Source organism: Macaca nemestrina, chromosome 4 (assembly GCF_043159975.1).
Source record: "Macaca nemestrina isolate mMacNem1 chromosome 4, mMacNem.hap1, whole genome shotgun sequence".
NCBI lineage: Eukaryota > Metazoa > Chordata > Mammalia > Primates > Cercopithecidae > Macaca > Macaca nemestrina.
This window is the reverse complement of record NC_092128.1, coordinates 153,531,886-153,559,145: the sequence shown is the minus strand read 5'-3', so window position 1 is coordinate 153,559,145 and position 27,260 is coordinate 153,531,886. Positions and strand designations below refer to the sequence as shown.

Below are 27,260 nucleotides of genomic sequence, written 5' to 3'. Positions count from 1 at the left end.
CCAACTGAGAACCACTGATTAGAGGCTAGACAAACTACAACTTGTAATAAAGAAAACACAACTTATAATAAAGAACAAGAGGTTGTGCGGTGGCTCATGCCTGTAATCCCAGCACTTTGGGAGGCCAAGGCACACGAATTGCCTGAGGTCAGGAGTTCGAGACCAGCCTGGGCAATGTGGTGAAACCCCAACTCTTATAAACACACAAAAAATATTTGGACATGGTGGCATACCCCTGTAGTCCCAGCTCCTCAAGTGGCTGAGGTGTGAGAATTGCCTGAACCCAGGAGGTAGAGGTTGCAGTCAGCCGAGATCGCGCCACTACACTCTAGCGTGGGTGACAGAGTTAAGACTCTATCTCGGGGAAAAAAAAAAAAAAAAAAAAAAAGCAAAGGACAAACAAACAAGGGAACTGGCCTCTCCCATAGGTTTTGCTGGCTGTCTCCACTTGTTCTCTCTGACCAGCCTCACAACCCTTTCATGGTCCCCTGTGACTAGAAGGCTGTAAGGCAGGCCACGAGCCTGTGACATGGGCAGAATTCTAAAGATGGCCTGGGGTATTCATCAATCGGAAATCTAGGTGAAAGGCCTTGGCAGAGGTAATTAAGGCTACCAACCAGCTGAGCTTAAAACAGGGCGATTATTCTGGATTACTCTGCGAGCCTGACGGAGTCACCAGTCCTTACAAGCAGACGCGGAAGGTGGAAAAGGCTGGCAGGTTCGTTGTGAGCTGCTCGCTGCCGGTTCTGAGATGCAGGGGCTGCAAGCAAGACTGGAGGGAGGTCAGAAAGGAAACCGGACCTCAGTCCTACAGCCGCAAGGACCTGAACTCCTGCCACAACCTGAATGACCTTGGATGCTGATGCATTCCCAGAGCCTCAAAAAGGAACACAGTCCAGCTGGAACCTTCCTGTCAGTCTCATGTCACTCAGGGCAACCAACTGAGCCATGCTGTGCCCAGACCTCTGACCCAAGCAACCAGGAACTAACAAATGTTTTAAGTCCCTAAGCCTGTGGTAACTTGTTACAGCGGCAACAGAAAACCAAAACAGAAGTGTATGTGACTCATTACTGAGAGGTGAGTTTGTAAGTGAGAAACACAATAACCAAAAGCAGTCCCCCTAAGAAATTCCCTAGTCTGCCTAAAAGACAAAAATGGGCAAAGGATCTGTACAGCCAAATCTCCAAAGAAGATATGCAAATGCCCCATAAGCACATGAAAAGATGCTATGCCTCATTCACCATCAAGGAAAGGCAAACCCAAAACAGGATGGCTGGAATCCAAAGGACAGATCGACACGAGCGCTGTTAGACCCCAAAGACGCTACTGCTGGGAACAGAAATGGTGTGGCCAATTCAGAAAACACTTGGGTAGCTCATCAACATGTTAAACATAGAGTAACCATTTGACCCAGCAATTCCACTCCTAGGGATATACCCAAGAGAAAACATGTTCACAAAAAACCCGCACATGGATGTTTACAGCAACATCATTCATAACACACAAAAGATGGAAAGAACCGAGATGCCACTGACCGTGGCACGGAAAAACAAAACGGGGCGGAGCGAAAGGGAATGCTATTCGGCCGCTTAGAGGGATGACGATGCCACGCTACAGCACGGATGAACTTTGAAGAAACGATGCTAAGAATTCTATCACAGAAGACAACAAACCATATGATTCCATTTACATAAAATGTTCCGAAAAGGCAAATCAATGGCGTGGAGAGAAATCCACCGCGTCGACAGTGGGCTGCTGGCCGCCTGGGGCTGGGGCAGGAGACCAGAGGAAAATGTGCAGTGGCTACAGGGTTTCTTTCTGGGGGGATGAAAATATTGTAAAATTGACTGTGGTGATGGTTGCACAGCTCTGTAAATAGACTGAAGCCCATTGAATTGTAGGCTTTAAATGAGTGCATGGTATGATACGTGAGTTATAGCTCAATAAAGTTTTTTTTTTTTTTTTTAAGCTGAGGCCAGGCATGGTGGCTCATGCCTGTAATCCCAGCACTTTGGGAGGCTGAGGTGAGAGGATCGCTTGAAACTAGCCCAGGAGATGTGCAAAACCCTATTGCTACAAAAAAATCAAAAATAAAATTTAAAAAGTTAAAAAGTTGAAAAAGAAAGTCCCTGGCGCTGTAAAACACAGAGCATGGAAGCAACACACAGTGTGGCAGCTGCTTGTTGTCCAGACCTGCCCCACCGGCCAGTCACCAGCTCCTGGTTCACTGACCACCCCGGCCTCTGCTCTGTAATCTTCCAAAGAGGAAACTCCAACCGTGTCTTTTAAAACTTTTTACTTTAGAGACAGGATCTCACTCTGTCATCCAGGCTGGAATGCAGTGGTGCAATCATAGCTCTCTGCAGCCTCAAGCTCCTGGACTCAAGCCATCCTCTTGCCTCGGCCTCCCATGTAGCTGGGATTACAGGCATGCACCGCCATGTCCAGCTAATTTTTTTTTTTTTTTTAATTTTTAGTAGCGATGGGATCTCACTATGTTGCTCAGGCTGGTCTTGAACTGCTGGCTTCAAGAAACCTCCTGCCTTGGACTCCCAAAGTGCCGGGGTTACAGGCGTGAGCCACCACACCCAGCCTGCATCCATGTTTTCATCAACACAGACAAAACTCCACAGGAATCACTCCCATTTTACAAAAATGTTGTCTAGGTGAAAGATGCCAATCAATTATTCTCTGGTTAATGTTCTGCTTATTCTCGGCTTAAGAATTTTTGTGATGACGCTTAGATTACAGATGTTCCGCAAGACAGGCTGAGAGACAGAATCATTCCAGTCACTCCCGCTGTACCCTGAGGGCGGCTCCCCGCCTCTAACAGTGGGGACACGATGCCTCCGTGGAAAGGGACTGTCTTGCTGCTGACCCGAGCAGAAAGACCATGAGAATGAATTCACCAACCAGGGTTCCCTTCCCTCGTAAATAAGAGTGTGAGAAAATGGATGTCAGTGTCCAGCTGACCCCAGAGAAATCATGGCCAGGTGTTGGCACTTACAGAGAAGAATGAATACAGAACTGCTTTAATCATCTACTCAGGAAACTCCCCGATTGTATCAATGGCTCTATATAAGGAAACGAGGCTTGCAACTCCAAACTCACTCACTGGGTAGCCCCCAGCAAAACAATTCCCCTCAAACAGTGTGCCCTATGGACAAAGGAAACTCCTGCAGTTATTCTATTTTCTCAGCTCCCTGCCCCTCGTTTTCCTCCACCTTAGTAAGACAGTGATGAACAACGCTAGGTAAGCTCTTTCCCTTCCTGTGGTAAGTCTAGCAGCAAAGGGCTAGTTGCCAGGAAACACGAGGTTACACTATATTCCTGCTCAGTGGAATCCTGACCTTCATGTTACTAAAACATGAACAATACTTTGCTTACAAGATCAATATTAAAATTTGGTTTTCAAGTTCCCTAAGACCTTTTTCCTGTATTTATTACAAGAATTTATGCATCCAACAAATACTCAAATGCCTACTATGTGCTGCCATGGTGCCAGGCCCTAGGGACACGGGGGAATCGGACCAGGCCCTTGCACGCCCGCCCAGGCTGACATTCCACGATGTGATGACTAGAACTATGTAAAATGTGACATACACATCAACAAGGGTGACTCAGATTAACACCAACATTTCCTAACAAACCAAACTAAAAAATGTTAGAATGTGCTTAGCCTCCCCATTCTCTTTTTTTACCTAAACCTACAAATTCTGAAGCTTCTATGGACAATTGGAATGGTTGTTTTGTGTCTCAGGTTTCACTGGGGCAATTTCTTCAGAATTCAGAGGTCTACCTACTGGAACTAGCATCTGTAGAGACTGTCCAGTAACCAGGAGTGGTAGTTCTGAGTTACATGGGCCTGAGACCTGGCACACTCTTACCTCCCCTATCTAAGACATATCTTACGGAAGTCCCCTTCTCAAATCCTGATAAAGACTGAAGGGCCAACCGCGGTGGCTCTCGCCTGTAATCCCAGCACTTTGGGAGGCCAAGGTGGGAGGACTGCTTGAGCCCAAGAGTGTGAGACCTGCCTCAATCCATCAATAAAAAGAAAAAGGACTGCAAGCCCAGGGTGGGAGGACTGCTTGAGCCCAGGAGTTTGAGACCAGGCTGGGCAACACAGTGAGTCCTCGTTCTACAGAAATATTAGCCAGGCATGGTGGTGCGTGCCTGTGGTCCCAGATACACAGGAGGCTGGACTGAGAGGATCACCTGAGCCCAGAAAGTAAAGGCTGCGGTGAGTTATGATTGCCCCACTGCACTTCAGCCTGGACAACAGAGTGAGACTCTGTTTCAGAAAGAAAAGGAAGATTTAAAGACAATGACTTGCAAAGGAGTTGAACGAGATAAACACTCAACCCCCTCAGTCTGCTTAGCCCACTCCTAAAAGTGATAAAAAGGTGCTCCCTAGATTCACAATCAGTCCTCTGCCCATTCCCTGGCCTCCCATTACTGGAATTCAACGTGGTTTAAGAGATTAAAGACGCTGAGTCTTTCAGGGACGTTACAGTTACCAACCACTCTGATGGCCTTGAAGAAAGTAACTTTAATTCTCAGTAACTATTTGTACATTATTTGTAACTAAAAACGTGGGGTCCGAGGCATCATCTATGGCAGGCTTTGTTGGAGTGCCTTTTCCAGGCTTCCTGGTGTAGTCCAGAGCCGGCCCCACACCCTGTCTGCTTCATCCAGCGTACACACAAACCCGAGGCACCCCCGCTTTCCCCAGCTCCACAGAGACAAGAGGGAACTATTTATATAAAAAGGCTACTTATCTGACTGAAGACTGATAGCAGTAAGGGCAAAAGTGTGTTCTGACACTCCAACTTCTACTGCAGCCCCCATTCACAACTTTGATGGCATGCAGAAGAGTGCTTGGGGAAGGTAACAGGAACAGAGGGCATAAGGAAGTAAAAATTAGAATCTTCAAGAATTAGACAATCATGCTTCGGTCTTTCAAGCATGCTAATAATAACCCTCTGCAGATTTAGAAAAATAAAACTGTTCTGGAAGAGGCCAGTCGTTGCTTAAAAGAATTAGAATAATTCGTTCAATAAGCACTTAGAAAGTGTCTGTTACAAGCTGGAATACAGGAAAAATAAAAATGCAATCCTCAACGTCAAAGGATCTTGCATTCTAGTTGACTAGGCAAATTTAAAAAAAAATTAAAAATTAAAAAAGCATGTTGTAGACATAATAAAGCACAAACTACCTATTAATATCTATAAAACCCAATGCAAATGAGTAATCTTCATAAAGAACATGCAGTAAAATTACATAGAGAAAGAAGCAAAGTCTTTTCTAAGACTCTTTTTCCTATAAAAATAATGTGCATTCTAGAAAAGAGATAAGGGTAATACAAATAAATCCCCTTTAATTAGAGAGAAATGCTCATGTTAGTGTCATAACCATATGCCACCACCATCATCTTTTTGTGTTCACATTCAAAACATGGTTCCTAAAAGATAGTTCACTCCTTTTCCAGTTCAACAGATCACATCCATGTCTGCCTGTCTCAAAAATGGTATTTTCAACATCAGCGCTTTCACATTTCTAGGATCTGACCGCTTCCCAGCATCTCCGCTCCTAACACGCTGGTCCCAGATCACTATGACAGCCTCTCACTGCCCCCACGTCCCCCTGGTCTCCCTCAGTGAGGGTGGCCAGAGCGACCCTGTGAATGTTCAAGTCCGATCCTGCCACTCCTCTGCAGAAATCCTCAGGGACAAAGATCCACACACAGAGTTAAGGCCCGCGTCTTCCCAGTGACCTGCAAGACCCACGGGGTCTGCACCAGCCTCTGCCCGTCCGGGGTCTCCTCCCTCACTGCATGGCCATCACACTGGCTCCTCTGGGTCTGCGGAGGCCTTTGCACTTGGCGTGCTCTCCCCACCACCTCTGCAGGCGGCTCCCTGCCACCCGACATGGACACGCTCTCGCCCTGCTTTCTCCTGCCCCCAGCACTTGTTGCCTTCTAACACTTCCTAAGACGTGCCTGTTTACCCTGTGGATCGTCTGTTTCCCACACTAGAATGTAAGCTCTACATAGCAAGGATTTGTTTCCAATGATGTATCCCAGGCACATGACATAGAGAAGGTGCTCGAAAATATCAGTTGATTCAACGACTTACTAAAAACTGTGCAGTGCCCACCACACATCACAGTTCAGTCAATCAGGCCCCACAGGTGGCGATTAGGTCGTTCCAGGATTTTAACAATGCAAACCAAACCGCAATAAAAATCCCTAGTGCTCGAAGTATGGCTGAGGACCGGTGGCAGCACGGCCACCACTTTGGAGCTTCCAGACCTCCCAGGCTTGCCCAATAGAATCCATATTTGAACAGGATGCCCAGGTGACGACAGGCACAGGAAGTCCAGGAACCACTTTCTGATGAAGGACAAGTGAGGAGGCCCCTCTGCCTCAGGCCCCATAAGGGTGAGGTCTGTACCTGTGGGTGCACAGATGCCTGGCTTGCCTCCTCCTAGATCTCACCCTGGGTAGTACCCGCGACCCCATGACCATCTCTAAGCATCAGATTGCCACCAGAAGAGAGGTTACGACAATTTACATCCTAAATCCAGGCACCCAACAGGAAACAAGTAGCACACTCAAGTTAGGAACTAATCACAAAGGTGTGGGGGAAGCCTGAGAAACAAGACAGAAGGAATCCTGGGGGGTGGCGGGGAGAAGAAATACTGAACCTCACTCTCTTCCCTCCCTCCCTCTGAGCTCAGGACTTCCCACCGGCCAACCAGAAGCCAGAAAGCACAACACTCGCTGCTCCAATCTATACAGGTCAGCCTGAGAGCAGAGGGCGGGCAGAAGCGGGAGAGAGGGCGCAAAGGGGCGGACAGAAGTATCCCAGCATGTGCGGCCCAGTGGCATATGAAGACACTTTCCTCTTTTCCCGAAAGGGGTGTGTTTTCATTTGACGTCATATGAGGACTCCATGAGGAAGGTGTAAACTAGGGAAGGACGTGCTGGAGAAAAGGGAGCTATCTCAGAGGAGAAGCGCGTTTGTGCCAGTATACAGCTACTGTGGTCATTTCTGGCTGAGAAGGTATTGAGCTGATGGGAGGCTGGGGGCCACTATAATTTTGTAAACAGGAAAGCAGCCTTACGAAAAATGCCTGAGAAAGCATGTGCTGGCGCTTGTGTCCAGGACACTGAAGGAAGAAGGACTTAGGGCAGAGAAGCCAGGGAAACGGCTGTGGTGGGACTGCAGTCACAAAGCAATTGCAGCAGCTGAAAAGAACAAGTCTTTAGAGTACGTTCATTCCAACGTTCATCCCAGCATTCCCACCACCCAGGGGACAATCAGCACATACAAAGACGTTCCACACCATGTATCATTAGGGCACTGCTAATTACAACACTGAGATGCCATTCCTCACCTCTTAGAGCGGCTAAAATCCAAAACAGACAATGCCACATGGTAGCCAGGAAGTGGAGCAACAGGAACTCTCATTCCCTGCTCTGGGAATGCAAACTCCAGAAGACAGCTGGGCAGTTTCTCACAAAACTAAACACACTCGGGCGGCGGGCGGTGGCTCACACCTGTAATCCTAGCACTTTGGGAGGCTCAGGTGGATGGATCACCTGAGATCAGGAGTTTGAAACCAGCCAGGCCAACATGCTGAAACCTCGTCTCCACTAAAAATACAAAAAATTAGCTAGGCTTAGTGGTGGATGCCTGTAATCCCAGCTACTTGGGAGCCTGAGACAGGAGAATCACTTGAACCCGGGAGGCGGAGGTTGCAGTGAGCCAAGGTCGCACCATTGTACTCCAGCCTGGGTGACAGAGAGACTCCGTCACAAAAAACGAAAAACAAAACAGAAAACATACTTGTACCATACGATCCAGCAATTAACTGCACTTCGAATGAGTTGAAAACTTATGTCTACACAAAAGCCTGCACACAGGTGTTTACCACAGCTTTATTCATAATTGCCAAAACTTAGAAGTCACCAAAATGTCAGCAGGTAAATGGATAAACAAAGTGTGGTACATCCACACGAAGGTACACAACCCCATAATGAAAAGAAAGAAACTCGCATGCCACGGAAAGACACAGAAAACTTAAATATGTACTGCTAAGTGAAAGAAGCCAATGTGAAGGCTACACATTCCCGATTCCAACTATAGAACATTCTGGAAAAGGAAAAACGATGGAGACAGTGAATGCTCAGTGGCTGCCAGGGGTTGAGGGGAGACAGGGATGGAGGGACGAACAGGTAGAACAAGGGGGATTTTTAGGGCAGTGAAATTATTTTGAATGATACCATAACGGCAGAGATATTTGTGAAAACCCATAGAACGATACGACACAATGAGTGAACCCTAACGCCAGCTATGGACTTCAGTTAATCATATGTTCATATTCACTCACAACTTTCGCAACCTTTCCACACTAATGCAAGATGTTACTCACAAGGGAAAGCCGGTGTGGGGGAGGCAGGGAGTGTGGGAAATCTGTATTTTCTGCTCCGTTTTTCTGTAAACTTTAAGTGATAAAGTATATTCATTTTAAAAAAGTGAAAGAAGCCAGACACAAAAGGTCACATATTATAGGATTCCATTTATATGAAATATTCAGAATAGGTACATTCATGGAGACAGAAAACAGATGAGTGGCTGCCGGGGCTGGGAGGAGGAGGGAATGGGGAGTCACTGCTAACGCATCCAGATCTCCTTTGGGGCGATGAGAATGTTTTGGAACTTGATAGAGGTGGTAGGTGAATAACACAGTGAATGTACTAAATGCTACTGAATGTACGCTTCGAGGTAATTGTATGCTATGTGAATTTTACCTCGATTATTTATTTATTTATTTATTTATGTATTTATTTTTGAGACGGAGTCTGGCTCTGTCGCCCAGGCTGGAGTGCAGTGGCCGGATCTCAGCTCACTGCAAGCTCCACCTTCCGGGTTCACGTCATTCTCCTGCCTCAGCCTCCCAAGTAGCTGGGACTACAGGCGCCCGCCACCTCGCCCGGCTAGTTTTTTGTATTTTTTTTTTTAGTAGAGACGGGGTTTCACCGTGTTAGCCAGGATGGTCTCGATCTCCTGACCTCGTGATCTGCCCATCTCGGCCTCCCAAAGTGCTGGGATTACAGGCTTGAGCCACCGCGCCCGGCCTACCTCGATTATTTAAAAAAACAGAGCGAAAACAAAGAGACTGTATTAATGAAACTTCAGCTGGTCAGGTGAAGTCTGTGATGTTGCGTGGGAATTCAAACACTGTGGGCCGGACTGAAGGCACCTAAACTGAGGGAATAACCACCAAACCGACCGGGAGGGAACCACAGGGGCTTCTGCATAACCAGGCGGAGGACAGTGGGGCTGGGTGGCCCGTCCGCGGTGCAGAGGACAAAACAGGACTCCTGATTGCAGTGACACCAGGATGTGACTTAGAATAGGGCAGATGGCAGGACCAATGTCAGAACCACTCAGAAAAAGGAGGTATAATGAAGGAAACTATCACCTAATTATAAAAACATACCAAAGAAAATAAACATCCACGTGAGGTATCGCTAATTAACTATAAAAACATTGGGCAAATTTTTTTTAGAAAACTCAAATCAAGATTGAAGTCTTTTAACCTACTTCGAAAACACCTACATTTGAAACATTCTGCCTACCCCCAATACTTCATTTCAATGTTTTGGTTTTTTTAAATTAATGAAAGACTAGAAAAGGGCATCTTACTTTACCAGAAGAGTTCTAATTTGCTCCAGATAACAGGAAAGAACTCAGGCAAGTTGGTGGCTCTTTTTCTAAAGTTACCAAGAATTAAGACACAAGACACGTTTCCTATTAAAAAAGAAAACGCTGAAGATGCTGTGGTCTCCTCGGCTGATATTTACACATTCTAAAAATATTCAAGATTACAAAAACTTTAAAGCAAGATTCAAACCAGAAATTAAAACACCTACAATTCAAAATGAAAACCTCCTGAAAACTGCAGAGGAATACAGGGAGAAAAGGCTTTAAATAATCACTACTGGACAGCTAAATTATATTCCTAAGGATTTGTACTAGAAAATCACTATCAGCAATGCAGTTTCTAAACTAATGTTTGCTGTAGAAAGTATATTTAGTTTTTTAGAGACAGGGTCTCACTCTGTCGCCCAGGCTGGAGTGCAGCAGCACCATCGTAGCTTACTGTAATCTTGAACTGCTGTGCTCAAGCGATCCTCCTGCCTCGGCCTTCCAAACTGCTGGGATTACAGGCATGAGCCTCCGCATCCAGCCGGGATTGTTATATGGTACCAGGGACACAGCTGGGGAAGACCGAAGTGTTGTCCACCAAGCCTGCTGCGGGTGGCTGCCCCCAGGTCTCCTAACTCCTATTACCTTAGGGCACTACATTAAACACCAGGAAAAGGAAAACAAACAGCTATTCCAGCTCTGGGGACTTCAGGTTAGCAGGTGGCCAAAGAAATACACTTCCCTCTACTCCAACGGAGTCTTCTTTAGTGGACATGCCCACATGAAAATGGCATGCTTGGCCAGGCACGGTGGCTCATGCCTGTAATCCCAGCATGTAATCCTAGCATTTTGGGAGGCCAAGCTGGGTGGGTTGCTTGAGCTCAGGAGTTTGAGACCAGCCTAGGCAACATGGCAAAATCTACAAAAATCTTAATTTTTATCTACAAAATTTTTTTAAAAGTGAGCCAGGTGTGGTGGTGTCTGCCTGTGGTCCCAGCTACTTGGGAGGCTGAGGTGACAGGATGGCTTGGGCCCAGGAGGTGGAGGCTGCAGTGAGCCAAGATCACGTCACTGCACTCCAGCCTGGGTGACAGAGCCAGACCCTGTCACAAAAAAAAAAAGAAACTGATCTGCTCACTGTATGAAGTACAAAGGGCTCACCCCCGTGACAGCAGAGACCAGCTATTCGTACAAAAGGTCTTTTGCAGCCGTTGGCCCTGACAAACAGGTCCCTGCCCCAAGGAGTTTAAAATCAGGGACACAGGAGGAGGAGAAAGCCCAGAATTGGGAAATCCTCCACTTTTATTTCCCTCTGCGGGGAGAGAGAAGAAACACTGAGGCGTCTTTGAACATGGAGGTTTAGGTACATGTTTTTTGGGCAAATGCCTGAAGGAGTCCAGTGTCTGACTCCTGACTCTACAGCCACGGGGGGCGCTGACAGTGGGTAGGAACCAGACACATCCCCTGGCATCACTGTCCATTACCATTCAGTTCCTTCCCGTCTCCGATGTACTTATGAGATCTATGACGATGCTATCTGAGTTTTCAATTTATCTCATTACCTCTGCCATTTCCCTTTGCGTCTCATGTTAATGCTTTCTCATATCCTGGAGCTCTTGTTTTATATCATCTATATGCTCATTATTCTAATAAAACATACAGCACTCTTGGACAGGCTACTTCTCTTTCATAGTTTCTCTTCTTACCCTGTTTTTCATCTGACTTTGGCGTGCTATTTCTCCTCTCGCCCTCTTTTCTTTTGGGACACAGTGTTTTGGAGCTGCCATGTCGTCCCTTACCAGCGTCCCTGTGGTAGCCCTCCATCAGCCTGTTCTCAGACGTGCTCCAGGTCAGTTTTTCCTGATTCTATTTCTACCTGGTTTGTCTTCTTGGATCAGAGCTAGAGTTTGACAGATGGATGCTGCTTTCAGTCCCCGTCTGAGGAAAGGGAGATGATGAAAGCTGGGAACTTGTCTGGGGCTAGTGGATTTTCTCCTGCTAGCTAGTAAGTGTCCCGGCCTCCAGTGGACTCCTGCCTTGAGCTGTAGTCAACACAGTGCTCTGGCTGCCTCCACACTTCCTGCCTCTACCAAGGGCCCTTTCGAGTATTCTCCCCGAACTTTTCCCCAGCTTCTATCCCCGACTTGGGGTCTGTTTCTCTCTACATGGGAAGGTATCAAAATGGTTAAGGTTGCAACAGCTCTTTCTTGCCTCAATACTACTTTTAGGGGCTGGGGCTAAGAAATGCACTACACACCCTAGAATCTTCTTTTTGCCTCGGGTGCTGTGTTCATGCTCATACGAATCTCAATATTTCTTCCTCTGCTCCCAGTCTAGAATCCATTTGGAAATCAAAACAGGAGTCAGATGGATGGAGATGAAAATACTGGCCTTCTGACTAAAGAGTTTGGTTTTGGGTTTGCAGCCAAGTAGGCTCCTGACCACTGCCACAGTGGGACAAACGCAGGGGAGGTGACCCTACAGCTCTGGCAGGAGAAAGGCATGCCCCCATCTACAGGGCCTGAGCCCCGCCTGCTTACTGCCTTCCCCAAAACCCACCTGTCAAGCAAGTCACTCCTTCCCCGAGCACAGGGGGACAAGGGATGGCAGGAGAAGCAAGAGAATCACGGTAGCTGACATCTCTGGACAAGGAAACATGAGGCTAGGAAAGTGAGAATCCCTCCGGTCAGAGTAAACCCCAACCTGACCTTACAGGCTTACTCGGAGGATCAAAGACATAATAGATAAGGTGCTTCAAAAACACAAGCTCCCTGCCAGGCGGGTTGTGGCGGTGTGCACCTATGTCCTAGCTACCCAGGAGGCTGAGGTCAGAAGATCACTTGAGCCCCGGAGGTCGAAGCTGCAGTGAGCTGTGATTGCACCACTGCACTCCGGCCCAGGTGACAGAGCAAGACCCCGTCTCAAAAAAAATCCAAAAACCAAAAGCTCCCAATGCACAGAGAAGGTATCAAGGTATCACTCTTTCCAGGCTGTCTTCTCATCTCCTCAGCTTCTTGCAGTACCTAGCACAGAAACACACACTTCATTGGCATTTGTTGACTCGGTGTCCCAAGATGATTACTTTTCATGAGACATCTGCTTTAACTAGTGCGTCCCGGCAGTCCTGGTATGTTTAAAAACAATCTCATTGTGTTACAGTCATACCAAATAAGTACTGATAAGAAGGTAAATGACTAGTTCTCTATTTCTCAATTCTGACCAGCTCATCTCCCAGGGAGTTTCACCTTCTGGGCTACATCACTCCACACTTTTAACAGAGTTTTCGATCCATATCTATCTAATCAAGTCATCAGAACCTTAGGGAAAACCAGTTCCTCTCCCCACCCTAACTAAAATTACAGATTTTCTTAAAAAAAAAAAAAAAGTCACAAAAATATAGTTATTAGTCACCTCATGTGCGCCAAGAATTGTAGATATAAGACTGAGTATGAGTAGAAAACACGGATTAAAAGTCCTGTTAGTATTATACAAGTAAACATCTGAACCAGCTATTCCCTCTTCACTGTAATGGAAACCAGAAGGCAGGTGAGACTAAGTAATGACTCCCTTCCTTATCACAAGGGTTTTGCTTGGAATACTGTGTATCTTGTCTACAAACATATGCAAAATTTTACCTTGAAAATGAATGCAATTTGCATCCCATGGAGTTGTCAGTGACTGCCAGTATCTCACCTTGACTGAGCACGGAACTGTTTTGTTACAAATCCCTCCGCAGCCCGAATGCCTGATTTTGGCCCTGGGACATGGTTAGACCAGTGCGGGTGGATGTCTTCATCCATCTCATGGACAGTCGAATGGCCTCTTCCACTAGACAAGGGCTCCCCTGTCCTCCAAGTGACTTTCCCAGTGATGTTACAGCTCCCGTTGTGGGAGTCTTCCCGTTGTGGTTCCTGTCCCCAGAGAAGCAAACTAGGAATCAGCTCCATGAGGCCAGGACTGTATCTCTTCCACTCACTACCGTACACACAGCACAAAGCCTAGCTCTGAACAACAGAGCAGGTTCTCCCGTGGCCCCAGCATCTAGCCTGGCCTTTCCCAGGTGAGACCAGGGAACCTCCACTGACTGCCCCAAACAGGCACTGGAGGACTGCGAGGAGTCCACGCCACGCACCATCACTGGAACCTCCACCATGGTGGCGAGAGAATTAACACAGATTCTTTGGTCTCAGTGCTCCTCAGGCTTAGTTTCTGCTCAGCTCAGGTTCAGTAGCTATTTGATTACTGGAGCCTGGCGCGCTAGTAATCAAATACCCACAAGGGCTGTTCTCTGCTGCTGTGGTCTCATGTAACAGGCCATGTGACAAAGCTGGTGCTGTGGACTTCAGACTAGACAGTAAAACAGATGCTGACGTTCAGAGAGAGGTGCCGTCTGCTTGGCCTCTGCTTAAGAAAGCGGGGGTCAGGGAAGTTTTCCTCCTCTTGCCGTCCAGGGCGGCTGGATGTGCTGCCCTCCAGCACCTTTCCAGCTTCTTGCAAGAGCTCCCACGCTCTGCTTCTCTGTCCTCTGGATGTCGCACTTCCAAAGCAGACGTTCCAAATGCAACGGAATCAACCAGAAGCGTGGGCTTCTCTCACGGATATGCTAACACAGGATACAAGTCATGTTTTCCATTCTGCAAAACCTGGACACACCTGAGCATTTATCCTCCCCGAGAGAAAGCCTAACCCATTACGCGGTCAGCAACTAATATTCATACTCGGCTTTTAGGATTAAAAGGCAATCCGGTGGTCCTGAGCAGCTGCTCTGTCCAGCCCACTTGAAGCCTCCATTTCTTTAAGTACAGACAAACCATAATAGTTACAGCACGAAATGAGCCGGCCTGTCATTACGGGATGGCACTGCCCTTCATGTGATGCAAGTTAAGCCCTAGGTCCATTACACCACATCAGCTTCTTTGGTTTGAACATCACCCTATAATTACATCTCTAGATAAGCCCGAAGTTTAAATCTTCAGTTCCATTTAAAACCGATACGATCCATGAACCCACTCTCAACTGAGTAAGAACAGACAATAATTATAAGCTGTCAACAGAACACTATCTCATATCAAGCACAGCCAGATTCCAAACCTCATATGACAGATGACTGAAGGTCAAACCCTGCTCCCCCTAATTGATTTCGTTAAGATAATCAACAGGTAAGCTTTAAGCTAGGGGACAAGGCCATCACTCATGTGTTCTGAATCCCCAAAAATGGCCAGAGGAGTCTCTCTGGATTTATTTAGCTGATGGAAAAAGATGTTTTTGCTTTTTTTTTTTTTTTTGGTATCACAAAAGGACCAACCCCATATGTCAAAGCATAAGGTAAACCTGTTAAATGCAATTTGCCAACAAGGCAATAAAAACCCAACTGTGATTCCAGATCCCAGAAGCAAATGTATGCTTCCGCCGTCACGCAAACCCGCTGCAGCATCAAGCCCACAGAGGTGCTTCTGAACTCCCGCAACAGAGACTCTTAAAGGCCAGAACAGCAGAGGAGGCTTCTTCAAAGTTCCATACGTCTTGGCAAAAAGTACATGTGACACAGCAAACAATCCTTTATATAAAAAAAAAAAAATTCCAAAATTTTTACACAATCTTTGATATTCTACAATGAACGCGGTTAATCTGCAGTCCATGGGCCACTAGTAGGCCCACTCTTGGGATTTAGGACGTCCAAACACCTCCCTGAAACTCTATGTAGACAAATGAATTTTGTAGGGAGAAGGCCCACAGCTTTCAGCCAGAGCGCTGTGACTGCAGTCCAAAGCAAGCCACATTACGACCACTCCTTCGGACTAGAAAGTTCCAGCTAGCTCCTGAGTCTTTCGCATCTCTACCTATTTGAATTTTCTGTCTTAGCTGATAGATAAATGTAGAGGCATTAAGATGGTTCTCATTTGTGTATTCTTCTCCACTTGCTGAAATCCTACGGAACCTTCAAAGGCCAGCTCAAATCACAATTCGACAAGGCTTTTGTAGATACCTCAGCCAGAATTAATCTTCCCTGCTGTCCTCCTGCAACACCTCTCTACTTCTCCAGCGGCATTTAACGTGGTATCCATTCACGCCGTATGTGAAAGTTACTTGTGTCACCGTCTCCCCAGCTTGAGAGTGTGAGTGGAGAGTAGGGGCTGGGCAAGATGCACTGACTACTGCTTCTGCACCAGCGCCTAGCACAACGCCTTGGAGATTTTGTTGAACTTGATCTTTTTGTTTCAGTGGCAACAAGAGACCACCCATTCTAATCATCCACTTCTTCAAAAAGTTTCTAAAATCAGCCAAACAGTCACGCACCGCGTAATGATGTTCTGCTAAATGATAAACTGCATATACGATGGTGGTCCCATAAAATTATAACACCAGATTTTTACGGCACGTTTTCTATGTTGAGATACATAAATGCTTGCCATTGTGCTACAATGGCCCACAGTTCAGTAACATGCTGTACAGGTTTGCGGTCTGGGAGCAACAGGCCTAGGTGTAAGGTCAGCTATATTATCTAGGTTTGTGTGGCTCCACTTTAGGATGTTTTGCGTAAGAACCTCACCTAACGATGCATTTCTCAGACGGGATCTCAGTCTTTACATTGCGATGTGTGACTACACATTTGCATATAAGCAAGTCTACCTTGGGGTTGCTAAAGGCTACACCAATGCAATTATGTGGATGGTTAGGACTTCCAGTCTATGTAACAAGGAACCTTCAGACAGCTAACATTTTATCCACTTCTAACTGGATGTGAAATTTAGTCATTAAAACACTCTTGGAATTTAATGCACCACACATACATCAGGGAATGGAACCACTGTGAGATAAATCTAAGCTGGCCTGATGCCTTCCATCAGCCTGAGGCACACACCGCCAGAGGCATTACTACACAACTTCAGAAACACCAAATACACAAACTTTAAGGATAGTCCAGTCAGGAAGTGAGGGGATATCATCTGCAGAATTAGAAAAATAAAAAGAATAAACAAGGCTGTTCGCCACACCCCCATTGATGTCAGCCCACGGGGGTTGCTGGTCCCTTTAACGGGCATGTACCAAGTCCTGCCGGGTGACATTTCCTCCCTGCATCCCAGCTTTTAGGGATCATTGGCCATAAGTCCAAGGGGAGGGAATGTGGAGACAGGGTTGTATTTGCCGGGGAATTCTGGGCCAACAGGGAGCAAGAGAGCACTTGGGGGAAAAGTGGGCCATTGCCTCATGCTGTACTCCAGTCCCGAGATGGTGGCCACCACGAAGCTGGCCGAAGAAGATGTCAATGTTACTTTCAAAGAGCAACAAAAGGTAAACAAATTTGCACAGAATACAAGTAGAATCACAGAGCTGAAGAAGAAATAGAAGTAAAACAGAAACAACTCCAAAACGTAGAAGATGCTTGTGACAGTACCATGCTTGCAGATGCTGACTGCTTAATGATGCCTTATCGAATTGGTGATGTCTTCATTAGCCATTCTCAAAAAGAAACACAGGAAATGTTAGAAGCAGCAAATAAAAATGTGCAAGCAACTGACGCCTTAGAATCCAAAGTCGAAGCAATTCAGTGGGTGTCAGCAGATTTGACAGTTCAGTTGTATGCAAAAATTTGGGAGCAACATAAACCTTGAAGCTGATGAAAGTTAAACATTTTATAATACTTTAAAAAATTTGTTTAATAAACTTGAATACTGTTTAACAAAAAAGAATAAGCTAGAGAGTCTTACAGGCAATCTTTACAAAAAAATCAAAGCAACTAGTAGATTCAAATAACGAACTGCAGAGGACAGAGTGAGGTAATGAAGTCCTCGCACTATCTAACAGAAATCCTATGTGCAAATTCAGGCACAACTGTGATCAAGATGGAAAAGCTCAACACTGAGTAAAAAGACCAGGATGATGGAGACTTCCACGAAGTAACAGCTCTGCTCCTCCCAGGTCCGCCCTCTTAGGGCTAACAAGAAAGCTCTGAATGGAACACAACCAGCAAGCGCAGAAAGAAGGTAGAAAGAAGGCGGCAGGCTACCTAGCAATCTCAGGACTTGAGGAACGGCAAGGCAGGGAGTCCTCTGGCTGTCCTTACTGCCTCCTACCTAGCCAGGATGGGTGCTGCAGAAGCCTCCAAGCTGGAACAGCCGAAAGGTACAGAGAAAAAGAACTCCAAGAAGAGCCTGTTCTTGGCCAAAGGACCCGGAAAAGGACGCTCTTATAGTAGCAGACCTTTGCAATGCTCGCCCTATTCCAAATAACAAGAGAAGGCCAGGCGCAGTGGTCCACGCCTATAATCCCAGCACTTTGGGAGGCCAAGGTGGGTGGATCTCCTGAGGTCAGGAGTTTGAGACTCCTGGACAACATGGTAAAACCCCATCTCTACTAAAAATACAAAAATTAGCTGGGCGTGGTGGCGCGTGCCTGTAATCCCAGCTACTCGGGAGGCTGAATCAGAAGAATCGCTTGAACCTGGATGGCAGAGGTTGCAGTGAACCAAGATTGCGCCACTGCACTCTAGCCTGGGCAACAAGAGCGAAACTCCGTCTTAACAACAAAAATAAATACAAGAGAAAACATCAGCAGAGAAATCACATATACCACCCACTAAGGTTTCAGGGGAATTGAGGGGGAAACTGATCTTCTACCCCAAGGAACCAGGTGACATGCTCCAAGTGGCATGCCAAATAGTGCTGGCAGGGCCAAGCAGGGATCTCACCTTCCATTCTCTGCCTGGAAGCAGCAGGAGGTGCTCCAAATTCCATCACCAGGGTGGGGTCAGCAGGGCCCAGGGGGGAAGTGCACCCCCACCACGAGGCAGAAAGGGAGGATAGGAGGGTGGGAGGCTCCACTCGTTGTCGCTTTGCTACCCCCTCCCATTCCCTGGAATCAGCAGGGCCCAGAGGGGAGCTGATGTTACAACCTCATTCAACAAGGCCACAGGGTCTCAGGGACCCAGAGGTCAGTAACAGAAGTGCTAACAGCCCTACGTCGGAGTCCCAGAAGGAGAGGAGAGAAGGACTGAAATAGTCATTCAAGAAATAATGGCTGAAAACTTCTCAAATTTGGCAAGAGACATAAATGTACAGATTCAAGAAGCCAAACAAGCCCCAACTATAATAAACGGGATGAAGCCTGTGCCAAGACAAATCATAACGAAACTTCTGAAAACTAAAAACAAAACTCTTCCAAGCAGCCAGACAGGAGCAATGCCTTCACTCAGAGAGGAAGACCAATTCAAACGACAGCAGATTTCTCTTCTGGAACAACGTGAAGGTATCCTTCAAGGATGAAGAGGAAATACAGACATTCTTGGACAAAGGAAAGCTCAGAGAGTCTGTTGCAAGCAAACTGATTGTTAAAGAATGGCTAAAGGAAGTTCTCTAAACAGAAAGGAAATGACAACAGAAGAAGGCTTAGAGCTTCAGAAAGAAGACCATCAGAATAGGTAAAAAGAGGGACAATTTTATTCAGTAAAAGGGAGGAAAAAGATGGTATAAATAGCCTACTCCTGAAGAGTTTTTCAAATCACAGTTGATGACTGAAGTAAACCACCTGATGTGGCATTCAAAGTCTGTTAAGAAGTGCTAAGACATTTATAGTGAAGTGGGGGGGGTAAATGGACCCAAGCAGAAGTTCCTACACTGAAAGCTGTGAAACACTGGGGCCAGGAGACTAGGATAATTTACATATGTATACTGTAAACCTAAGGCAACTACCAAGAAAATAATACAAAGCATTATACTTAAAAAAAAAAAAAAAAAACATATCAGCCAAGCAGGATAGCTCATGCCTGTAATCTCGGCACCGTGGCTGAGGCAGGAGGATGGCTTTGAGGCTAGTAATTCAAGAGCGGCCTGAGTAACATAGTGGAGCCCTGTCTCTACAAAACATAAAAATAGATAAAAATTAGCTGGGTGTGGTGGTGCACATCTGTAGTCCCAGCTACTGGGGAGGCTGAGGTGGGAGGATGGCTTGAGTCCAGGAGGTCAAGGCTACAGTGAGCCACGATCGTGCCACTGCACTTCAGCCTAGGCAACAGCATTAAGACCCTGTCTCTAAGATAGTAACAGTCATAATAATGACTTTACCCTAAATATAAAGAGTGGATTAAAAAATACGATGCAACAATATGCTGTCTACATGAAACTCAATTCAAAACAACAAGGGTATTAAAGGAATGGAAAAATATATATGACGAAAGCATTAATAAAAACAGAAGTGGCCATATTAAAATATCTGATAAACGAGACTTCAGAGCAAAGAAAATTACTGGAAAAAAAAAAGAGGAGGACATTACATAATAAAAAAAAGGTTAATCTATCAAGATATAATAATCCTAAACATTTATGCACCACACAACAGAACCTCAAAATACATGAAGCAAAAACTGATAGAGCTCAAGAAGAAATAGAAAAATCCACAATTATCGTTGAGGAATCTTAACAACTGACGGAACTACTGAACAATCAGCAAGGATACAGAACTCAATACCACTATCAATCAACGAGATCTGACATATGGCGCACATTCCACCAAACAAGAGCACACGCGTTTTTCACGTACTTATGGAACATTCACCAACACAAGACCACAGAACGTCTGCCAAATAGACCATATCCTAGGCCACAGAACAAACCAACAAACTTAAAAGAAGTGAAACCATACGCAGTATACTCTCTGTCCATAGTGGAGTCGAACCAGAAATCAACAAAAGAGAGATAACAGGAAATATATATATATTTATATTACATATATAAATTTATATAGATATATAAATTTTTATATTTTTATATAAAAAATATATATTTTTAAATTATATATATATTTTTGAGGCAGGGTCTCGCTCTGTTGCCCAAGATAAAGTACAATGGCACGATGTTGGCTCACTACAACCTCTGCCTCCCAGGTTCAAGCGATCCTCCCACCTGCCTCTCAGGTTCCAGTGTGCATCACCACACCTAGCTAATTTGTTTGTTTTTGAAATGGAGTCTTACTCTGTTGCCCAGGCTGGGGTACAGTGGCATGCTCTCTGCAACCTGTGCCTCCTGCGTTCAAGTGATTCTCCTGCCTCAGCCTCCTGAGTAGCTGGGATTAGACGCACCCGCCACCGCACCCGGCCAATTTTTGTAGTTTTTGTAGAGACGGGGTTTCACCATGTTGCCCAGGGTCTTGAACTCCTGGGCTCAAGCAATCTGCCTGCCTCGGCCTCCCAAAGTGCTGGAATTAGAGGCATGAGCCATTGCGCCTGGCCATGACATTTATGAAATGACAAAATTATAGAATTAAAGAATAGAGGCTGGGTGCGGTGGCTCACACCTGGTGCTTTGGGAGGCTGAGGCGGGCAGATCACCAGGTCAGGAGTTAGGGATCAGCCTGGCCAACACGGTGAAACTCTGTCTCTACTAAAAATACAAAAATTAGCCGGGCGCGGTGGTGGGCGCCTGTAATCCCAGCTACCTGGGAGGCTGAGGCACGAGAATCGCTTGAAACCGGGAGGCGGAGGTTGCAGTGAGCTGAGATTGCGCCATTGCACTCCAGCCTGGGCGACAGAGCAAGACTCTGTCTCAAAACAACAACAAAAGAACAGATTATTCATTGTCAGGGTCTGGGACAGGAGGAGCAGACACTGGCTACAGAAAAGCAACATGAAGAGTCCTTCTCTGATGGAAATGCTCTATATCGTGACCGTATCCACGTCAACATCCTGGTTGTAAGATTGTGCTATACAGTTTTACAGGACATTATCACCAAGGGAAAGCTGGCAGAGGGCACGTGGGATCTCTAGTATTTCCTACAACTGCATAGGACTCTAGAATTATCTCAAAATCAAAAGTTTAATTTTTTAAAAAAAGCATGTTTAGTTCCTAGCTCTGCCATCTGCTAGTTAGGTAGCTGGCCTTGAACAGATTTTAAAGTCTCTATCCTCAATTTCCTCATTCACTAAATGAGGTAATACCATCTGAAGCATTACGAAAATTCAATGCCGTATTTGAAAGGATCAGGCATAATGTGTATAGCACACAGTCCGTGCTCTAAAAGGAACCTGTCAACACTAAACCTCTAAATAGCCACAAATATTATTCTAAATGGTATTCAAATGTCCAGTACTAAAGGCACTGCAGAGCAATTTATTTGAAGTCTCTTCCCTGGCCGGGTGTAATGCTTCATACCTGTAATCCCAGCACTTTGGCAGGCTGAGGCAGGTGGTTCGCTTGAGTCCAAGAGCTCAAGACCAGCCTGGGCAACACAGTGAGACCCTATCTCTACAAAAATTAGCTGGGTGTGGTGGTACATGCCTGCAGTCCCAGCTATTCAGGAGGCCGAGGTGGGAGGACTGCTTGAGCCCACGAGGCGAGGCAAGGCCACAGTGAGCCCTGATCGTGCCACTGCACTCCAGCCTGGGTGACGGAATGAGGCCCTGTCTCAAAAAATAAAAATTAAAAAATAAAATAATCTCTTCCCAAAGTGATCTGTTCAAATAAAATGCGGGGGTGGGGGTTGAAGAGGAGGAAACAGTTTTTGGTTTTAAATTGAAAGATGAATTTCTAACTTGTTATTGAAACGGTCACAACACATGAAGTGAGTTTAATATGAAACTATAATTAGAAAAAACAAAGCTGGAAAGGAAGTTAAGATACTAGTTAACACATTTTGTTTCTGCTGATGAGAAAGTCAGTGGAAGTTAATGTTTCTATGCATCAGGAGGTTGAGTCGTTTTTGTTTTTTTTTTGAAAAAAGGTGTTTTATCAAATTATTTTCTTCCCTTCACAATCCTAAAGGAGCTCTATAAACTCCTTTAGGATTCTATAAAAATGAAACATTTCCATTAGAAGTATGTCAGGTGGGAATACTGGCCTGGAAGTCTGGAGGCCAAGATTTCAGCACAGAGACCCCAGGAAGGAGTCACTTCACCTCCAGGGCTGAGGCAGGTGTCCTTATGGGTGAGCGAAACGTACTCGACAGGTTTCTAGGACGCTTTGCTGAATTTAAAATCTCCCAGGCACCATAAAATCTAGTCTCTAGGCAGGTTTTCTGGCATGGCAAACTTCTCTCCGCCTCTGCTGTGAGACAATTGTCCTCGCCTCAAACTTGGTTTCCCCAAAATGGGCTTGGGAAAAAAGTGGTGAGCGGACAAGGAAAGGGGAGGAAAGGAAGGGAGGGAGGGAGGGAGGAAAGGAAGGGAGGGAGGGAGGAAAGGAAGGGAGGGAGGGAGGGAGGAAAGGAAGGGAGGGAAGGAGGAAAGGTAGGGAGGAAGGGAGGGAGGGAGGGAAGGAAGGGAGGGAGGGAGGGACGGAGGGAGGGAGGGAGGGATGGAGGGAAGGAGGGAGGGACGGAAGAATGAAAGGGAGGGAGGGAGGAAGGAAGAACAGAAAAAAGGGAGGAAGGGAGGGAGGAAGGAAGTGGGGAGGGAGGGAGGAAGGGAGGAAGGGAGGAAGAGAGGAAGGAAGGGAGGAAGGGAAGAAGGGAGGGAGGGAAGAATGAAAGGGAGGGAGGGAGGAAGGAAGGGAGGGAGGGAGGAAGGAAGGGAGGGAGGGAGGAAGGAAGGGAGGGAGGGAGGGAGGGGAGGGAGGGGAGGGAGGGAAGAATGAAAGGAAGGGAGGAAGGAAGAAAAAAGGAAGGGAGAAAGAAAGGCAGGCAGGCAGGAAGGAAAGGAAGAAAAGGAAGAAAGGAAGGAAGGAAGAAAAGGAAGAAAGGAAGAAAAGGAAGAAAGGAAGGAAGGAAGAAAGGAAGAAAAGGAAGAATGGAAGGAAAGAAAAGAAGGAAAGGAAGGAAAAAGGGAGGGAGGGAGAAAGGATGCTATTTAGGTGTAAGCAAGGCTCAACTGTTCCCTCATCATGTTTTCTCCAGATCTTCCTTGGGGCCCTTTAACACAGGCCCACAGTCCTGAGAGACCGGAACCCTGACTTTATCAACTCTATGGTTCTTTTATTTTTTCACTGCCACTCAGGCTGGAGTGCAGTGGCCCAAACATGGCTCACTGCAGCCTCGACCTCCCAGGCTCAAGCAATTCTCCTACTTCAGCCTCTCAAGCAACTGGGACTGCAGGTGCACTCCCACCATGCCCAACTAATGTGTTCGTTTTTGTGGTACTGTGGTCTTGCTATGTTGCCCAGGCTGGTCTCAAACTTCTGGCCTCAAGTGATCCTCCTGCCTTAGCTTCCCAAAGTGCAGGAATTACAGGCATGAGCCATCACACCAGGCCGACTTTTACAGCTTCTTTCACAACTATGGCAAAGAGAAAAAAGGAAGCAAAAGATAGGAGAATCTGGAGATTCATTGCAATGTATGTTGATTCAAACAAAACAATAATGCCACAATGGAAGAATTCTGAACACTGGATATCTGGTGATATTGAGCTATGACTAATTTTTAGGTTTGCTAATGATACTGCAGTTGTGTCTTTACACGGAGGCCTTATCTTTCAGCCACTCATACATCCTAAAACCTTTCCTAATGCAACTACACAAAGTTGGATCTGCTTGCAGACCATGGGGAGGGCACAGGTGAATAGGATTGGCACAGAAGTGATGACTGCTTTAGTTGGGGGTGGGTATTTTACAATCATTCTACTAGTTCCTCTACTTTCGCATATGTTTGAAGTTTTCCTATTAAGAAAATGTGGCTCAGCACTTTGGGAGGCACAGGTGGGAGGATGGCTTCAGACCAGCCTGGGCAACAGAGAGCCTTTCAAAAAAAAAAAAAAAAAAACAAGAAACGTAAAAAGAGACTCATGGCTGATTCCTGTCCGGTCTCCACTGCTCTTCTTCTAAGCTCAGCCGGAGGGCAGGGCAAGCTGGGCTCCTACCCCACAGATCTTCCAGTGGGAAATGGGCAGATACCATTCTGCTAGGGCACATCCAGGAGGGGGCTAAGTGCCAAGCCCCCCACCCCCCATCTCCAGAAGCTGGCCCGAGTTTCCACTCCCACGGTCCCCAGGCACCCTAGAGAGGGCAGAGGCAGGCCAGGTGCCATGACTCATGCCTATAATCCTAGCACTTTGGGGAGGCCAAGGCAGGAGGATCACTTGAGGCCAGGAGACCAAGACCGGCCTAGGCAACATTGCAAGACCCCATCTCTACAAAAAAAAAAAAAAAAAAAAAACCTTAAAAATTAGCTGGGCTGGTGGTGCGCGCCTGTAATCCCATTACTTTGGGAGGCCAAGGAGGGGGTAGGGCTTCAGCCTGGGAGGTCGAGGCTGCAGTGAGCTGTGGGCGCGCCACTGTACTCCAGTCCGGGCAACACAGCGAGATCCTATCTCAAAAAGGGCGAGAGGGGGGTGGGACAGAGACGACGCCAGCGGGGGATGGGTGGGAGGGAGTGGGGTGCAGGCGGGGCTGGATCCGGCATCCTGGCCCCAGGGGTCCCCGCCCGCGGCGGCGGACCAACGAGGGGCCAGGGGCGGGGGTCAGCGCCCCGGCCCACCTGGGTGCAGGTGCTGGGCGGGGGGCGCGCGTCACCTTGAGGATGTTGTCGAAGATGGTGTCGCGGAACTCCAGCAGCGCCTTCTGGTCAAACTCGCGGCCGTGGATGATGCGCATCTGCTTAAGGAACGTGGACTTGCCGCTCTCGCCCGCGCCCAGCAGCAGGATCTTCACCAGGCGCCGGACCGCGCGCCGCTCGCGCGCCAGCAGTGCGTCGATGTCGCGGCTGCGCCTCCGGGCCTCGCGCTCCGCGTCACGCGCGCCGCCGCCCGCCCTGCGCTCGCGGGCCCCGCCGGCCTCGGCCGGCAGCAGGCAGCGGCTGAGGGTCCGCACCACCCCGGACATGGCCCCTCAGGCCGCGGCCGCGCCCCGCCGGCGCCCGGGGGCCATGGACGCTCCCGCCGGCGAGGGCGAGCCCGGGCCGAGGCACCGCCCCACGCCCCGCCGCTCGCCTCAGGCCGCGTCCGCCGCCGCCGCCGCTGCCGTCGCTCCGAGGCCCGCACTCGTCGCCCGGTCGCCACTCGGGCCCGGCGGAGGGGCGGGTCGGCGCCGCGTGAGGCCCGGCGGATTGGGCCGGCTGCCGTCCATCTGGCCGTGAGAGCCCTCCGATTGGCTCATCTCGCCAAGGGAGGCGGGCGTCCCTTCCGGCCTCGGGGCGGGGTCGACGCCGAAAGAGGCGGGATCTTTGAGGTGAAGGCGCTTCTCATTGGACGCCCAGGCTGAGGTTCTTTCTTTCAGAATGAAAGGGAGGCGGGGTCGCCCGGGAGGCGGAGCGACCGTCCGCCATGACCAATTATAATTGCTCTGAGTGGACGTCAGTCATGCCCAACGGGTTTGGGATTGGGTGTTCGGGGGACGGGGCGTGACGAGAAGTGCCAGGTGTACAGAAAGATTCTCCCTTAGTTCCCAGATTGGGTCAGCCTGTGAGACCAGGACCTCGCGAAGTAGTCCAAAGGCTGGGAAATGCTGATAAGAGGTTCAGCTGCTCGTCGTATTCCCTCCGATGATCTTGTTTCTACACTATTTTCCTTCCAGAAACACTGGAGGGGGATGGGCCATAAATTTCAAACACATGCACCCTTTGAGAGTGGCATGGGCCTCTAGAAGGCTTTGCGAAAAGCTGACTGACTAACCCCTAAAATCACCAGAAGCTCCCGCAAAAGTCTTATGTCGCACAGTGGTTGAGAGAGTGGGGTCTGGAGTTGCTGGGCCTGAGTTGGAATCTCCAGTCGACCAGTTACTAGATGTACTAGTTGCATAACTTTTTTTTTAGCGGCTTCCCCCACCTCCCCACCCTTTTTGATGTTCTTAGCTTGAATTTCCTCACCTGTAAAACCGGCGGTGTTAACGACGGCATTGGTCATGGCTTGACATTGCTCAAATCGTCATGAAGATATAAACTGAGAGCACGAACTTACAAAACAGCCCGTGAGCTAGCCCCAAATCAGCTCTTGATAAAGATCAGCTGATTACAGATTCCTGACTGTCCCAGATCTACTAAATCAGAACCTCCTAGAAGGAGCTCAGGTATCCCTTAAGATTACAGGTGTGAGCCACCGCGCCTAGTCCAATGTGTATAGTCTTTTATCTCTCGTCACCTCCCACCTTTTCCCCTGAGTCCCCAAAGTCCAATCTCTGTGCGGTGTCTGTTAACTATGCTGATTGTTTCTTTTGCAGTGCAGAAACTTTTTAGTTTAAGTTCCGTCTATTTATCTTTGTTTTTGTTGCATTTGCTTTTGGGTTCTTGGTCACAAAGTCTTTGCCTAAGCCAACGTCTAGAAGGGTGTTTCCGATGTTATCTTCTAGAATGTTTATGGTTTCAGGTTGTAGATTTAAGTCTTTGATCTATCCTGAGTTGATTTTTGTATAAGGTGAGAGAGGAGGATTCAGTTTTATTTTTCTACATGTGTCTTGCCAATTACCTCAGCACCATTTGTTGAATAGGCTGCCCTTTTCCCACTTTATATTTTTATTTGCTTTGTTGAAGATCAGCTGGCTGTAAGTCTTTGGCTTTATTTCTGGGTTCTCTATTCTGTTCCATTGGTCTCTGTGCCTATTTTTATACTAGTACCATGCTGTTTCCGTGACTATAGCCTTATAGTATAGTTTGAAGTCAGGTAAAGTGATGCCTTCAGATTTGTTCTT

General features: G+C 47.3%; 1 protein-coding gene and 1 pseudogene across 1 annotated transcript in view; one reads left to right on the top strand and one right to left on the bottom strand.

Moving 5' to 3' along the window:
* The window catches only part of LOC105483392 (G protein subunit alpha 12), a 113,402-nt gene extending 87,791 nt beyond the window's left edge, over positions 1–25,611 (bottom strand). Inside the window, exon 1 of the mRNA XM_011744232.3 lies at positions 25,152–25,611. Within this exon, the coding sequence (XP_011742534.1) occupies positions 25,152–25,460 (309 nt within the window). The 5' untranslated portion in view covers positions 25,461–25,611. The remainder of the gene's footprint in view (positions 1–25,151) is intronic.
* Positions 16,951–17,349, top strand: LOC139362963 (prefoldin subunit 4 pseudogene; annotated as a pseudogene).
* Positions 25,612–27,260: the final 1,649 nt, after the last annotated feature.